At 45.2% G+C, this 17,982-nt stretch overlaps 1 protein-coding gene across 6 annotated transcripts in view; it reads right to left on the bottom strand.

Moving 5' to 3' along the window:
• The window catches only part of MAPKBP1 (mitogen-activated protein kinase binding protein 1), a 53,846-nt gene that overhangs the window by 22,657 nt on the left and 13,207 nt on the right, over window positions 1-17,982 (bottom strand). For all 6 annotated transcript variants that reach the window (XM_053889186.1, XM_019442487.2, XM_019442488.2 and 3 more), the window contains one exon: window positions 5,553-5,644. In XM_053889186.1, coding sequence (XP_053745161.1) covers window positions 5,553-5,644 — 92 coding nt within the window. The remainder of the gene's footprint in view (window positions 1-5,552; window positions 5,645-17,982) is intronic.

The following is a 17,982-nucleotide window of genomic DNA, read 5'->3' on the forward strand; positions in this document are numbered from 1 at the left end:
CGTGGGATGAGCAACGAACACAGCAGCACATGCAGGGAGCAGGACACAGTAGATTCAAGCAGTGACCCTGTGCCTTAAAGTTCTTTCAGACCAGGTAAAATCAGAGGGACAAGAGGTTCTTCAAGGCTAACTCAAATGTCACTCTCTAGCCTTATTTAACATTGCAACCTCATACCCTACCCCCATTCCCTATTCCCTTTCACTGCTTACACTTTTTCCAAAGCACTCATCAACCTGTAATATTCTGTAAAGTTAACTTTTTGGGAGGGAAGAGATCTATCTGCATCACTAGATTGCCGGCTCAGTGAAGGAGGTATTTTTGTCTGTTTTGTTTACATCCCCAGGGCCTAGAAGATAGGCACTCAATAAATATTTGTGAATGAGTGAATACATCTTTAAGTCAGTAGCTATCAGATTTCAAAGCCAAGGAATCTCCTGAATAGCAGAACTGAGAACTAGGGACCTGGGGCAGGTGCATGGTTCTCCCCTACCCTAAGCTTTTAGGGCTGACACTTGAGGGCAGCAGTATGATGGTGGAAACAAGAAAACTGGGGTCAGGCAGACCCATCTACTAGCATACTGTGTGATCCTGGGCATATTCCTTAACTTCTCTGAACTTCAGTTTCCTTCAGTTTCATCTGTAAAACAGAAAGAATAATATCTACCTCACGGAATTGCTGTGGAAACTGAAGAAGACAACGGACAGAGTTACCAGCATGGTGCTGCTGTCCGTCTTCTGGAAGGGTACTCTGGTACACCACTAACAAGGAAAGCACTATCCAGGGAGTCAGCACTTACAACAGGAACCCCAATTATGACATCCCATACACGACCTGCTGGGCACTAGTGATTCATTAGGGTCCTCAGCCAGGAATGGAATTATAAACTGTCCCTCTGGAAAATTGTATAGCTTTAATTACTCTAAGAGTTAATGAATGAGGGTGTTTCCGAAGGCATCCTCAGTTATGGTCCTCTTTAGGTACTTGCCATCCAATACCTTCCAAATAAGTAATCCTCTTAGGCCAGGTCATGAGATCCATTGGCATCTCTGTTTCTGGGACATTTTACAAGTCCCTCCTCAAAAACACGAGAAAGACTTGATGGTAATAACCCAGTGAATAACATGGTTACCTGTGTAGAGCTACCAGTGCATTTCTCTCTACCCAGAGGATTCTAAACATATCCCCTTCTGGAACAAAAGGTAAATCTCCGTGGGCTGCAAGACTTACAAGCCAGGTCAAAATGCAGTGTCTGACCACCTTTCTCTCACTCGTTATGATCTAGCCACCACTGCCACTGCTCAGCTCCTGAAACAAGTGAGTCGATCCCTCCTTTCCCTGGAACCTTTGCACTAGAGATTTCCTCCACCTGGTCCACATTGGTGTCAGATCCTCATGTGTTCATTCCTCTTTGTCATTCAGACAGCAGCTGCATTTTACCTCCCACTGAGTTTTATCCACCCAGTCTTAAAGTAGCCCCTTGTCCGGCCCCATCCCCCGCCACACAAACCACTAATCACTCACTTACTCTCCCTTCCATCACTCAGCTTTACTTTCTTCAGAACATTTACCATCTCTGTGATTCTCTTGCTCATTTATTTGTTTACATGCATATTGTCTGCCTGTCCCTCTTGAACCTAAACCCCACAAAACAGTCACCCTTCCTGTTCTACTCATGGCTATATACCTTGTGCCTGGAATACCACCTGGCCCAGAGCAGGTTTTCAACAAATATCTGCTGAACAAATGAATGAAGGTATCTATGACCAAACCATTTGAGGAAGAAGTAAGGGGCCTCAGTTTCAGGTGTGAGACTTACAGAACAACCAGAAGACTGGCAATGAGGAGACTGATGCTTGTGAGTGCCCCTCACACACAAGACTCACATCCACCAGGGCACAAAGTCCAAGCATCTTCTCTCGTGGCCACCTGGTCTCTCCATAGTCCCACACACTCCCTGGCAAACCCCCACTCAGGGCTTGCCACAGACAGTACAAAGGTGCTTCTGTGCTCCTTCAGCTGAGATGCCACTAGAACACAGTTCAGGGAGAGATTTTTGTGGTTTCATACCTGGTCCAATGCTTTGGAGCTGGGGACCTCAGCATAACTTCCAATATGGGCTGAGTGAATGGAGGGTCTTCTCAGGAAATATAGGTTTCCCCTCCTCCTCCCCAGTTAAAGCAACCAAGAGTCCTCCTCTGGGCTGCTGGATAGAGCAGGTTATCTTTCCAGGACACCCCCACTTCAGTAGCTGCCCTGCCCAGAGCAGTCACCCAGGCCAGACCCTGAACTTTGGCATTGGCGGTCAAGGGAAAGCCATTCTCAGAACTGACTGGCTCCCACCGTGGCAATGGGGACTATGCTGGGCTCTACAGCCCCTAAATCCTCCACTAGGCCAGAAGGGGCCCAAGTCAACTATGGATGTTCAACTAAACTGAATCCCTCAAAGAGGCTATCTGGGGACCACTTGGCCTCCTGCAGCAGGGGGGCTCGAAGTGTGACAGGTGAAGGGTAGGCTTTCTGTGGAGAGAACAGCAAAGGGAGGAGGACTCTGGAGAAGAGATGCAGCAGCCACTAAAACTGAGGGGTCTCTGCCCAGAGACTTCACCCACCTCTGCCTGACACACATCCCCCTCCACCCCACCCTCTTGGAGCTGTTTCATTTCCTTTCAGAAAACTTTGTTTTGGTTTGATATTTGCCTCTAGGCCCCTGGGAGACTTTTCTGAGCTTTGTTTTTCTTCTTGTTTCTAGGATACCTGAGCAGCTCCTAGAGCAACAAGCACAGTAGGAACTAGAGAGTGGGGGTGGGGTTAGGCTCACCAGCTAGGAAAAGAAGAAGGGAAAGAGCCTGCTTGGCTCACATACATTTTGGTGGCCCCCAGACACCCCAGAGCAGCAACAGGGAGCTCTAGCGCACAGCAAAATGAAAACATTCAAAAAGACGCCATTTACAAAAGGAGAACTTGAAGTTCGAGGAATGTAGAAGGTCAGGGAGTAGATCATGGCACTCACTGCCCAGGGCTGGCCCAAGCCAAGCACACTGAGGGAACCTACTAGATGTCACAGAAGGGAAGCTTCCATACACCACCTGGAAGGCTAATGACTGCCAGGCACACGTGCCAGGCTGGGACCTGCCCACAAACAGAAGCACACATTCTTAAAGGCACCAGGCCTGGAGACAGGGGCATGGGGGAAAGAGGTGGGGAGCAGGCATCCACAATCCCTAGGGCAGGCACGCGAGGCTCAGCACGTACCAAGCAGCAGCCCAGGTCTTTCCTGCCTACCTCACATCCAGCCCCAGCCCCATCTCCAACAAGAAGGAACCCAGCTTTCCCAGGCAGGGGCAGGCATGGGTGGAATCCCCCTGAGGCAGGCTGCACAGGGTAGGCAGCAACAGAGGTCATTCATCAACTTGCTTCTGGTCAGGGAGAAGGAGGCCAGCTCAGCCTCTACAGAGTAAAGCCAGTGTAGCTCCCACAGCACCCCCACTGCATACATCAAATGCCAACGGGCCACTCAGGAGAGACACTGGCCCGAGGACTCAGGGACAGAAGTTTCCCTGGCACAGACTGAGATGCCCATAAATTGGGCTCTTCTCATTCGTACGGCAGGCAGACGGCTACACGAAAAGCAACCTTTAAAAATAAGCAGAAAGTCAGATCTTCCCCCACCCCATGCCATTTTAAGATTAAGAGCTCTGTAGTCAGACTACTTGGGTTGAAATCCCAATACAGACACTCACTAGCTGTGTGACCTTAAGCAAACCGCTTAACATCTCTGTATCTTAGTTTCCTTCTCTAAATGGGATAACAGTATCAACTTTACAGGGTTGCTCTAAGTATTAAATAAAATCATTCCTTGCAAAGTGCTTAACAAAGTGCCTGGCACAGAATAAATTTTCTTTTTTTCCTTTTTTTTTTTTTTTTTTTTACTGTTTATTTATTTATGAGAGAGAGACAGAGACAGAGTGTGAGCTAGAGAGGGGCAGAGAGAGAGGGAGACACAGAATCCGAAGCAGCCTCCAGGCTCTGTGCTGTCAGTGCAGAGCCTGACACAGGGCTCAAACTCACAAACCACGAGATCATGACCTGAGCCAAAGTTGGAAACTTAACTGGCTGAGCCCCCCAGGCGCCCCCAGAATAAGTTCTTGATAAAAGTAGATTTTGGATGAGATGATAAAACTAAGAAAATCACATACTGGTACAAAAACTACAAGAGTTGCTGTGGAAATCACACTGGGAAACTTGGCACTCCCAAGCTGACAGTGGGGGAAGAAAGGGAGACCAGTGTGGCCTTCCCATTTTTGTGCTCCCACGCCTTGCTGGAAGGAACAGGGGTTGACAGAGAGACCCAGAAGCAGCAAAGTTGCCAAGCCTCCAAAAGAAACACTTCTGCAAAAGCCTAAAGAAACTATGGCTGGGGGGTTCCCATCTGCAGGAGCAGAGGAGTAAAAAGGTGGCAAGGGAAAGAACACCAGCCCCAAAACCCCACCTTTATTTCTTCCTTTATTTTTTTAATGTTTATTTCTTTTTGAGAGAGAGAGAGAGAGTGCAAGCAGGGGAGGGGCAAAGAGAGAGAGGAGGGGGGCAGAGGATCTGAAGCAGGCTCTACGCTGATAGCACAGAGCCCGGTGTGGGGCTCGAACTCATGAGCCGTGAAATCATGACCTGAGCCAAAGTTGGATGCTTAACCAAATGAGTCACCCAGGAGGCCGAACCCTACAGCTCTCCCATGGCACTGACATCTCTCCAAGTGATGAGAATGGGCAAATGTTCAAAGCAGTACTTTTCATAAAATAGCCAGAAAGTCAAAACAACCCAAGTGCCCATCAACTGATGAACAGAAAAAATGTGGGACATCCATTCAATGGAATGTTATTCGGCCATAAAAAGACAAAGTACTGATACCTACCATGACATGTATGAACATTAAAAACATTATGCTAAGTTAAAAAAGTCACACAAAGCCAAATATTCTACTTATATGGAATGATTCCACTTATATGAAATATCCAGAACAGGTAAATCTATACAGACTCAAAGTAGATTAGCGGTTGTTTAGGACTGCAGGTCTTGGGGGTAAATGGAGAGTGACTGTTAATGAGTATGTAGTCTTTTTGGGGTGATGAAAATATTCTAAAATTGAATGTGGTGATGGTTGCACAACTCTGTAGATATGCTAAAAAAAAAAAAAACACTGAATTTTACGCTTTAAATGAGCAAATTGTGTGGTACATTACAACTCAATAAAGCTGTTTTCAAAGGTGACCAGAAGGTAGATATTAAAAATGGTGTTGGGAACTGCGTGTGAGATAAAGTGTGACTCTGTATGTGTGGGTGGATGGCCAAAAAGCACGACAGGATGGCAACAAGGACAACATTCAAAAGAGAGCCTTTACCTGGCCCTGTAACTCCTTTACAAAAGTGGTACCAAAACAGTAAACCAGGACATGTCTCCCAAAAGATACCAAAAACCCCTGCCCACCCTCACTAGTTTATTAGCAGGGCTTTAAACTCCCATGCAATAAGACTTCTTCCAATGTACTTACTTACCCAGCTGGGTAGGCAACTAAACCGGATCGGGGATCGCAGGCAAGTCCTCTGCCTCCAGACACTGTTATTCCAAGCACCTTCTCCAAGGTCACCTGTTAGAGCAAGACAGAGAAGTGACACATGGCCAGAGCCAAGTTGGGAAGGAGGTACTGAAGGTACCCACGACCGTCCAGCAAATGCCGACTGCTTTCTTCAAGAGAATGGGGCCACTGACTTCTCCAGGTTCTGGTCTGGCCACAGGCCCCTTGATCACATGGGGAACCGCCAGTGTGTACCGAAGGCTTTTAAGAGGGCTCACTCTGTGGGGACCATGGGAAAGAAAATGAAGTGTGAAAGCTCAGCTCATGGCCACAGAGAAACAAGCACTCCCCCAATCCATGAAGGCTCCATTTACAAGATAAAGCCTTGGGTCCCCACACTGGCCTCTCCTGTCTATGAGATTCAGAGGAGGTTACTAATCTTTGTGCCTTGGCAGGCATGAAAGAAAGGCTACTGTCATCCACCAAGAGTCAGAGGAATGTTAGGTAGCAATTAGGTGACTCATAATATCCCTGATCTTTGCATCCCATCGTGTTCTTCCCCTCCATCAGAGAACTGCACCTCCCCCCACCAACATCTGCCAGTTCATTCAGACTATGCGCCTGAGAGACAGAAACATGGCTTAATGCTGTGTTTTACAAAGCACAGATGTTCAGAGTGCTCTAATTATTATTATTAAGCCACAACTCCCACAGAGATGCAAGGGATATACGTGTAAAGTGCTCAGAGATTCTGATAGGACATGGCCACATGGGACATTCACAATCACTCTCACCATCCATACTGTTACCCTACACTGGCTACAGCCCCGGGGCACACACTGGACTAACCTCAATTAGTTCACTGGCCTTTCTGCTAGATGATCCCATGGGAGATTCAGGCTGCCCTGGAGCCTCTTCTCACCCCACCTCACTCTCTGCCACAGAACATCTTGCTTGTCACTCCAGGTCCAGTACCCTCTAGTACTGTCTGGACTCACTGCACTGGCCCTCCCCAGACATGTCCTTGGTCTCTCCATTGACTCAAAGAGATAGGCATCTGAATGCAGAAAGGTCATGTAAACAGGCTAGACTGTGCTCTGCTACAAGTCTCGGAGGCCTTAGGTGGTGTGAACCAGAAACACGTCAGAGGTGTTTATGTCTGTAGCAGGGTGGTCTACTCCTAGTCCAGGGCAGTTTCTAGAGAGGGGAAACCCAGAATCAATTAGGTGGCTTTAGGATCTCTCCTCCTCTCTTATCGTCTCAGCTGGAGAATTCAAAATCCTTCTAGAGGGATGGTATAAATTCTTATCTCCAGGGACCATTTTAGTTTGAATTAGTTGGAAAGAAATTCCCTATGGTGGCCAAAGACCAAAATAAATCTCCTAGGACATTATAGTTAAAACTTATTCCCCAGGAAGGTCCCCAAGAGTCTTCTGTGCTTCCTGGGGATGTGGATCAGCAATTCCAATACATGTCTACTCACCGAAAGAGGCAGTTTATTCCCAGGGCACTATACCAACCCACAGCCACCTGCCAAGCACCAGACTTGTCAGTTACCATGGGCCTACCTGAAGCACTAAACCTAGTGTGGGATAAATTAACTGTCCCCTACTCTCTGTGTTCTTGGTCATTCGCCCTACCTTATGCCTCCTTCCTCACTTTTTCTCAGCTTCATGATGCCCTGGCACCCAGTCACCTTTCTGAACAGCCTGAGCAGCAGGCAGACTGACTGGAGAGCACAAATACCCCTGGGGAAGTCCAGGGGACACTCAGTTCAGGGCACCACTCCCCATCCTGGCACTGTGCCTCCAGCTAACCCAGAAGGAGGGGTTCTCAGGAACATCCCTGCTGTACCAACTGCCTACAAGACAGAGAGAAGAGAAGAGAGAGAGGAACCCAAGGCTAGCATTACCCACAAAAATGGAAAAGGTCAGCAGAATCAAGTGCAGTGAGCTAAAAGGCTGCTCAACTTCTATTCTCTTCCAGTGAATCATTTTAGGCAAGTCCTTTGGATCCAAATTTGCATCAATCCCTCCTTTATGCCTCAGCTTTCGTCCCAAAGAATCAGACCAGTCTGTTGATTCTCAGCTTTCCTTCCCTCTGACAGGAATTTGGGTAGGTGTTTTGTGGGCAGATGATCCAGCTCCACAGAAGATTCATTCTGAAACTAGCTTGGACTTTTCAACAGCAAGCTAAAGCAGGAAGGAGATGTAAGTTACTCACACCTTTAAGACCAGTGTTGGTCAAATATTTTTGGCCACAAGCCACAGTAAGAAAGACAGTTTATGTTATGGCCCAGTACATAGATACACGTACATGTGTGCATTTGCATAAAAATGAAATCAAAGTTTCACAAAATAATACTCTTATTGCATGTGATATACTTTATTTTCTATTACATTCTATTTCATTACAAAATTATTCTGGTCATGGCCCACTTTATTGATTTCATGACCTACAAATGGGCTGGAAGCTCCAGTTGGAGAAACCTGCTACAGACCATCTTTTCCCGCTGGGCCTGGGCTCCAGGCTCTGATCTCTGGCAACTTTGTGTTCCTCACGCACTTTCCTCCTAGGACTCCTGGCAGTGGGACAGACATCCGGGCTAGGAAACCCCATGCGCAGGAGTTTGCCTGGGCTCAAAAGTTGGCTTGCTTTCAAAGGATTTATGGTTTTTGGCTTTTTCTGACTTTCTGAACAACTATCCAAAAACAAAAAGGCAGTTTCCTTTGGCTCTGTCGAGTGGGAGGAGCAGGGGAAAAACATTTAGGGGCATCAGCTGGTTTTTATTTTATGTTCTAACTCAAACCAGCTTCCTGTTTGCAGGGAGGTTTTGGGCTGAACTCCACTTTCAAAGGATTTCAGAGAGTCCAAGGCTCCTGCAGGGCCTCCAACATCTAGGCTTATTTTAAAAGGCCCAGCACAATGGAAATTATAAATGGACTGTCTCCCTGTCATAACCTCCATATCCTCTCCTTCCAAAAAGGTGGCGCAGCTCCCTTCTACCATGACAAATGACAGACCTGGGCGCCCCCTGCAAACACACCACCAGCTAACCACACCCAAGTTCAAGCCAGCTTCCACTGGCTCACGACAGCTGACGGTGCACTTCCTTTCCCACCTCCTCTTTCAGGGACAGCACGTTGACAGCTTGAAATCAACACAGCGGGAGTACTTACACCATGAAAATCAGCAAATTTACAAACCAGGGCTCTTTTTTGTCCCCTCAGAGAGGCTATAAACAGTCAACAAGACACCACTAAGTTCAGGTCACTGTTATCTCTCACTTGGGCTACGGCTATAATTCCCGCGTATTTTCTCCGCTTCAGGCCTTGCCTCCCAGAGTCTTTTTCTCAAAATGGCAGGCCACAATGATTCTTTTAAAATATATGAGATCACGTCATTACTCAGCTCAAAGCCCATGGGCTTCTCATCCTTAAGTTCAAATTCAAATACTTTTACCCTGTTTATAAGACCCTGAATCATCTGGCCTCTGGCTCCCTGTCTGACTTCGTTTCCTTCACCCTCCCCCTCTTCCTCCACCTCAGCCATCCTGGCTGCCTGAAGCACCTCAAGCAGATTCTAGCTTCAGGTTCTGCATATGCTATTCCCTCAATTAAAATGCTCTTCCCTTGCTTGGCTATTCACACAGCTAATTCACGCAGGTCTTTGCTCAAAGGTCTCCTCGTAGGAAAAGACTTTCCAAACTAGCTTTACTGTTATCACTCTATACCTAACTTACCCTGTTTTATCTTCTTCATAGCACTTAGATTCAGGTACAGACCCAACACTGATTATATTTCTGTCCACATACTTACCGTCTGTCTTACTATGCAGATGAGGATGAGCACAAAGGGAGCTTAATGGTACAGGTATTCATTTCTTAAGCTGATGGTGGGCACACATTGTTCATTCTATGATCCCATATGTCTTTATTATATATCTTAAATATTGCATAGTAAATTTTTTTAAGGAGTCTTTTTTTTATGTTTATTCATTTTTTGTTTGTTTGAGAGAGAGAGAGAGAAAGAGCTAGAGTGTGAAGGGGGCATGGCAGAGAGAGAGGGAGACACAGAATCTGAAGCAGACCCCAGGTTCTGAGCTGTCAGCACAGAGCCCCACGCAGGGCTGAAACCTACGAACCACGAGATCATGACCTGAGCCAAAGTTGGACGCTCAGTCAACTGAGCCACCCAGGTGCCCCACATAGTAAATGTTAAAAAGAGAGAAAAGATAGGGTCTAGGACATGGCATGGGGTTCAGTACCTCACGAGCAACATCATTCTATAATTCACACCCTTGACTTTTCTCCTTATCCTTAAGCAATGGTGTTTTGACACTTACCCAACAATGTTGGGGGAGAGGGTACAAAGAACTCAAGAATATGAGTTTTTGTTTGATTTAGGTTTCTCACTTAAGTGCTTCCAAGACTGCACACTTTTACAATACTCTGACATGCCGCTTCCAGGGGAAGCTTTCAAGAACCACTGTGTGTATCCCTTCTCCTGACTGCTAAGCATAGCAGCAGGTGATAGGCTAGGGCCCCCTCAGCCTAGGGCCCTGAGTAACTTTAATGAACAAAACCCCTGTGCTGATACACACTGAATATGAGCATGAGCAAGAAATGAGCTATCTGTTAAGTCAGGGAGATTTTTGAGGTGATTTTGTTACCACAGCATGACATAGCCTGGCAATTTTCATACTTTTTGGTCTCATACATTCTTTGGTTTCTTTATACTCTTAGAAATTATCAAGGACCCCAAAGAGCTTTTGTTTGTATCAGTATATTAGAAATTATAATGAAAATATTTTAAAATATTTGTTAACTCATTTTAAAATAATAAATCCATACATGTTAATATTCTTATTAAAAATAACACTATTTTCGGGGCGCCTGGGTGGCTCAGTTGGTTAAGCATCCAACTTCGGCTCAGATCATGATCTCACAGTTCATGAGCTTGACCCCCACATCGGGCTCTGTGCTGACAGCTCACAGCCTGGAGCCTGCTTCTGGTTCTGTGTCTCCCTCTCTCTGCCCCTTCCCCACTTGTGCTCTGTCTCTCTCTGTGTCTCAAAAACGAATGTTAAGAAAAAATAAAAAACACTGTTTTCCAAAACAAGAAAAAAAATTCAGTGAGAAGAGTGGCACTATTTAACATTTTTGCAAATCTCTTTAATGTCTGGTTTAATAGTAAACAGCTGGATTCTCCTATCTACATCTGCATTCAATCGGTTGTGATACGCTATTCTAGGTGAAGATGAAGAAAATCTGGCCTCATTTGAATATGTAACTGGAAAAGGGGGGGGAATCCCATAGATCCCCTAAAAGGGGACACCAGGGATTCTAAGACCATACTTTAAGAACCAGTGACCTAGTCCCTCGTGAACACTATAGCATTCTTCCACGTAAGGAAGCAAGCTCACTGGTGTGAGAGTTGCGGCCTCAGCATCACTTCAGAAACAGAGGCAAGGAAGAGCTCCTATGAGAAAATAGCTATCCTCAAAGTCTGGGGTGGGGCCTAAAGTTCTAACAGAAAATTCAGCTATAAACCCTCACAGCCCAAATGCCAGTGAAACACAGCCCAAAAGACACACCAGTCCAGGTAACTGATTATGTCCAGTGACTTGGGATACGACTGCTCCAGGCAGCTGGTACCCTGACACAGCCACACAGTTCTAGGAATATTGCTTCATGCACAAGTAAAAACTCAGAAGAGAGCACTCACGTCATAATCTACAGTGATCTCCTCCACATCCAAAACATAGCCTAGAAGCAGAGAAAATACTCAAGATGCAACCCAGCCTCTGCTTTAGCAGGTAGAGAGTGTTGAGATGGAGGAAAGCCTACACCAACCTGAGACAGGGTGTCATCTGTCCCCAGAAGTGAGGGTGCAGGAAGGTAGAATTATTAGAGATATACTGCAAAGGAGGGCTTGAATGCCCACCACTCCCAGCATGTACTAGGCAGGGCAGTATTGTATCCTCCTGAGAGAAAAAAGGAAAGCAAAATTATCCCTCAACTTAATGAGATAAAGGGATAACTTCATAATAGCCTATTCCCAAGAGACAAGGAAAGCCTAAAGCCAACTGTTTAAGTGCTCTTCTGGCTCTCATTAAAGTAGATGGAAAAAACAGGTGGCTCAGGGGCAATAGACAGGGCAGTCACTCATACTAGATAGAATAAAATTTTCCAATGTGCAGATTGCAACTTATTAATGAGACTCGAAATTGACTGATTTAGTGCATAATGAATAAACAGAACAGAACACAAAATAGATCCCATGGCATGTAGTAAGGGCAAGTATTGATCATGAAACTTTTGTTTAGGGATGTGTGTGTTCTGGGTCACAATATAAAATGTATTTCTTGGGGCGCCTGGGTAGTTCAGTCGGTTGAGCGTCAGACTCATGATTTTGTCCAGGTCCTGACCGTCGGCCTCCATGTTGAGCATGGAGCCTGCTTAACATTCTCTCTCTCCCCCTCTGTTTCTCTCCCCTGCTTGTGCACACGCTCTCTCTCTCTTTAAAAAAAATGTATTTCTTAATGTGGGTCATTCTCAAAAAAGTTTGAAAATCACGAGGATGTTATGGGAGATCCTAAGACGAAGAATACATAGCTTCTACCCTCTACTCTCAAAATCCATTAGGGAAAATATAAAACAATCTGGTATGTGATAAGGGTCATAAGAAAGATTTATATAAAGTGCTCAAACAGGAGGAAAAGGAATGATTTCTGAACAGGATCAGGGAAGGGAAACAAGGAAGCTTTCTTGGAGGGTGAGATGGTATTTGACCATGGCCTTGCTTGCTGTGAGGGTAGGATCTTGACAGGTGGAAATACAGAGAGAAGGAATTCTCAGTAGAAGAAGCTGCATGAACGAAAGTTTGGCAGAAGGAAATAACAGAGCAGGTGAGCAATGATGAAAGCAGATTGTATTAGGAGAGTAAGTCAGGAGAGGTAGACTGTAACCAGACCAGGAAAGGCCTTGAATGCCAAACTAAGTGGGGTTATCTGTAGGCTCTGGGAAGCCACTGAAGGGTATCAAGCTGGAGACACAATCAAAGCTATGTTTTGGTGATGATGTATATGAGACAATACAGGCAGGAAGCCCAATTAGAAGGCTGTTACAATAGCTCAGATGAGAAGTAATGAGGATCTAGACTAGCATGAAGATAGTGAGAGCAGAAAAGACATGATGGATTAAAAAGTAATAAAGCAAATAGAATTGGCAAGCATGGCCACCACACAACTGTGAAGGAAGAAGACAGAAGACTCAAATTCTGAATCTCAGAGATAGGGAACATGAAAAGAAATGGTGCCAGGATCAGAAAGCAGACCTGGGTCTGGACAAAGGAGGAAGGATGGGAGCCAATGATGTCTATTTTAGACGTGCTAAATCTAAGACACTTGAGGGATATTTAGTAGGAATCACAAACATTCACTTTAGCAACATAAACACGGAATTAAATGCTTGGGAAAGAGATCAGGGCTAGAAATGGGCATCTCAGAAATACTCACATGGAGGTGAAAACCATCATGAAAGTACAAGAGAAGATGGGAAGGGAGAGAGAGGCTAAGGACAGAACCATGGAGAACACCTATCTTTAGAGTAGGGATGCTAGGCAATTAGAGAGAAAGGAGGAGACCCAGGAAGCCAGGGAAGGGAAGAGCTCCCAGAAAAGAGGGGTAATTGATAGAAGTGCCAAAAAGAAGTGGAAGAGGCACAAAAAGGACTCTCCAGACTCTAGAGCCATCTGCGACACGGGTGGCACACAGCACAAAGTCCCAAGAGGCCCAAATCTCTAAACACGTGATCCCAGGAACCCTGGGGCAGGGCCGTCTAAGCTTTTCTACTTGCTCTCTCTCTTTCTCTCTCATCCCTAGATCCGATCAGTCCACAAGAGCTAGAATAGAGGCACTAGTCAATGGAAGATCCAGTCTGTGGAGCCAAGACAATGGCACTGCTAGAGAAGGGCTTCTTGCTTGAGCCCATGAACTAATGACTGGTTTGGATTTGCTCTTCTTTTCTTAGTGCGAGAGGCCACTACAGGGAGCCTTCGATGTCAAGTCAGCAGCTGCTCCCTTAAGAAAGAGAACTAAGAGGCCAGAGCCACAAAAGACCAGGGTCATCTAGGATTTAGCTGATCTCAAATTGGTAAAGAAACTCCAGCAACTGGGAGGAAGTCGATCTCTGTGTTTGTTGCCATGTTTTGTTGCCACCAATTTCTTTTTTCCTCCTTCTCTCTTTCTCCACTTCTCAATCCCACTAATACAAGTTATAAATACCTGAGTTAGAAGTCATTCCAGCCAAACCATGGGCTTGCTGTTTCTATAAACAAGCATGTCACAGACCTGTCCATGGCAGAGCACTCTCCGCCTTTCCCTCCCTTCCCGCAGGTTAAGAATAACTATGCTTGTCTCTTGCCCACACACTACACTCTAATCTCACAAAGCAGATTCTCAACCAGATTCTGAGAATTGCTGCTTATGTAAAAGCCACAGAGGAAGCCCAAGGCCGACAGGCTTTGTGCAGAGACTTAGCCAGCTGGACGGAGACCCAATGACTAGCCTGGGAAGGGGGGGCGGGGAGGCGGGTATCATGCCCAAGCTCACTCACTCCTGCTCCTTCAGAGTCCAAAGTGCCATCTGGTCAGAGGCAGGAAGGGACACGATGGCCACTCCAAGACTGTAGAACAGATCTTGCCTCTTCACTCTGCTCCTGGTCTCTATCCTGTCTGGCTGATTTGTAGTTCCAATGTCTGTACCACAAAGGCTCCCAGAAACAAATAACTTCCAATATGACAGAAAAACCAGGCTCCCGAGCTTAGAGTTCAGCATTCGTTGGAGCTGAGCCAATTCTCTGGTGCTGGGATTAAAATAGCCTCAGCTTCTAGGAAGGTAAATCTGCCACCGCTTGGGAGGAGGTGACCTCTAGCCATAAACCCCTGAAGACTAGAGAACAAAGGTTCCCAACCCTGGCCTACCAATAGAATTACTCATAGGGTTTAACAGGGTTTGGTTTTTTTTTTTCAGATATCAATCCTGCCCTATCTCCATCCCTTGCCTCCACAAGATTCTCAATCAATAGATATAGACTTGGGTTTGAGAATCTGCATATTCAAGCTCTCCAAGGGGCTCTAATAATCAGGGAGGGAACTTTTAAATTAAAGCATTTTGCCTTCTTATTTTCAAATTTCAGTCCCTCCTGGGACTAAGGAGGAAACAACGTTTCCGAGTATTTTCACAAGAATAGCCAGACCCGAGGCACTTGGGTGGCTCAATCAATTAAGTGTCTGACTCTTGATTTCAGCTCAGGACATGATCTCACAGGTTTGTGAGATCAATCCGCTGTCAGCACAGAGGCTGCTTGGGATTCTCTCTCCCTCCCTCTCTGCCCATCCCCCACTGGTGTTCACTTGTGCTCACACACGTGTACTCCCTCTCAAAGTAAACAAATAAACATAAAAATAAAAGAATATCCAGACCCATAGGGTGTGAATGGTCTTATGCAGAGACAGGATCTACAGCTGTAAGAGTTATCCTTCAATGAATGTGTACTCTGCGGAAAAACTGTGCTAAGTACTTTACAAGATTGTCTCATTGAATACCCTTGACAAGTTTTTGTTTGTTTGTTTGTTTTTCTTTTAAGTAAGCTCTATGCCCAACATGGGGCTTGAACTCATGACTCCAAGATCAAGAGTTGCATGCTTCAGCCAGCCACCCCATACCCTTGACAACTTTATAAAGGACTAGTATTATCTCCATTTTATAGATGAAGGAATCAGGTTAAGTAGTGAGTGCAAGAACCAGGATTTAGATCTAGGTCTGTCTGCCTGGTTCCAGAAACTTTGGTGATCTGAGGAGGAAGTTCAGTTTCTCCAAAACCACCAAAATGGCGCAATCTGTGTGAAAGAGTAAATGAGAAGTCACCATGCCTTTGTGGTAGCATCAGGGACAGGTCTGAGAACCAAGGAAGAAGGCAGAGGGCACAGGATATGCAGAGGGCAATAAGGTCCCCTCCTGCTACCTTTAACATATTTTAAAAAACTAGCCAGTCTTTTTTTTTTTTTTTTTAAGTAGACTCCATGCCCAACGTGGGGCTTGAATTCACAACCTGAGATTGAGAGTTGCATGCTTTACTGACTAAGTCAGCCAGGCATCCCTATAAATTAGCAGGTCTTGGGGCGCCTGGTGGCTCAGTCGGCTAAGCGTCTGACTTCAGCTCAGGTCATGATCTCATGGTTCATGAGTTTGAACCCTGTGTCAGGCTCTGTGCTGACAGCTAGGAGCCTGGAGCCTACTTTGGATTCTGTGTTTCCCTCTCTCTGCCCCTCCCCTGCTTGAGCTCTCTCTCAAAAATAAATAAACATCAAAAAAATTTTTTTAATTAGCGTGTTTTATCAGTAGCCAAAATGGATCTAAAAAATGGGTTATGACCTCTCCTCACTGAATGGTGGCAGAGAAAAAGAAATAGAGGTCTTCCAATGTCAGAGTATCCCACCTGGTCACAGCTTGCTCATGTCCAGCCAGCACTAGAACCTACAGTCAACATGGACAGCTGACACTCACTTCCCAGGCAACGGACATTACAATATCAGAAGCAGGAGAATCCAATTTCGTATGCAAATGGCGGACAAGGTGAGGGCAGCATCAGACCTCAAATCTGAGTTCTGGAAACCAGGGCCTCTAGCTAAAGCACTCAATTATAATAAAACCATCAGCATCCACCCAAGTTCAAAGAGCAGCTTTAACAACACAGTGCCTGGTACAGAGCAGGCACTTCTCTCTCTCTTCCAGTTATCAGCAAGGCAAGGATAGAAGGTACCTCAATTTAAGCAACGAGAACAAGGGAAAAAAGTTTTTTTCTTCTCTAGAGTCAGTGCTCTCTACAGCAAGACCAGAACCACAAACAACGCTTTGTGAACTAAAAATCTGATCATGTGAAGAAGGGTCTGATCCCTCCTCATTCACCAACTCTACACGCCTGAGTTTTCTTAATCTCATGGTTTCCAAACTTTGTAACCAGGGAAAATACTAACTGTTCCTTATCTGGACTAAGTGTGCGAAGTGAATGCGTAATCTGGGTCAAAAAGGAGAATGGGGAGAACTCTTGGTACCCCGGTAATCATGCCAACTTGTGCCATGAGACTCCCCTGGGAAGAAAGAAGGTTTCTTCAACATGCTATTCTCTATAAAACGCTCACTTCCTTTCCAATCCAAACGCCAACACCCTGGATTAGGCCTTCAGCACCACATTCCTATATATAGCAATGGCTTTCTAATCAATTTCCTTACTGCAGACCCTGTCCTCCCTTCCCTCAACCTGTCAGAATAATCTTTCTATAGCAGAGCTTCGATCATGTCCCTCCCCTGCTCAAAAACTTTCAATGGCTCCTACTGCCAACTAAATAAATTATAAATGTCTTAGCCTAGCAACCACAGCTCTCTGTCAACTGATCCTACCTTTCTTCTATTTCCTACTACTCATCTATATGAATCATGTGCATTTGTCAATCTGGATTATTCACTATTCTGGAAAGGTGCTTTGGGGCTTTAGTTTACATTCTTATTCTACCAGGAATGCCCTTCCCTTCCACCACCCCCTACTGAAATCCTACCCTTCCTTTCAAGGACCAGCTCAAATATCACATCCCCTGTGACTCTTTGCGTGATCACCCTGGCCAGGATGATTCCTCCCTCATTGGTACTCTTACAGAAGCACTTAATTTGCATCATTCAGATGGTATGTGCTACTTAGTACCTTGTACAGAAGTTCTTTATGGATCTGTCATCTCTCTCCTACTAGTCTCCTGGGAGGCAGAGGCTGTATCTACAACTCTATGCTTATAGCACAGCGCACAGTGTTTACTATGTATTTGTTGAGTCTATTTTTAATACTTTAAAAATATTTGTGAAAAGTCTTCGATTCATCTTACCCCGTAAAGTTCTTTAAACTCCTAGAGAATTCCCCATCTCTCACAGCCAGCCCTAGAAGGTGGAGCAGGAAGCAAGATTTTGGTACTTTTCCAGAAAGACTGGGGAAGGACTGAATGGAATAATCCATGTGCTTTAAATGATTACAAACAAAACTGTTTTGTCCTTGACTTCGGTAAATACACGCACGGCATGGCTCTTCACAAATCTGACTTAAATTATAATTAAAGACTAATTCTAAAAACATCAGAGATAACTTTTTAAATAAAAGTGATAATATTATTATTTTAAAAGAGTTTTACCTGTCCTTTGTACTCAGAAATGGATGTAGCTATAAGCAGTTGTTCTGGATGTTGAAATTATGAATTTGTTTTCTTCCTTATGTTTCTCTATACTTCTTGTGTAAAAAATCTTCTCAGAAAGCACATGCACTTCAGAAAGTATTAAAAAATATTTTGTTTACCAAAGCTAACCAA

Source organism: Panthera pardus, unplaced genomic scaffold (genome assembly GCF_024362965.1).
Source record: "Panthera pardus isolate Hobbes unplaced genomic scaffold, ASM2436296v1 HiC_scaffold_24, whole genome shotgun sequence".
Taxonomy (NCBI): Eukaryota; Metazoa; Chordata; class Mammalia; order Carnivora; family Felidae; genus Panthera; species Panthera pardus.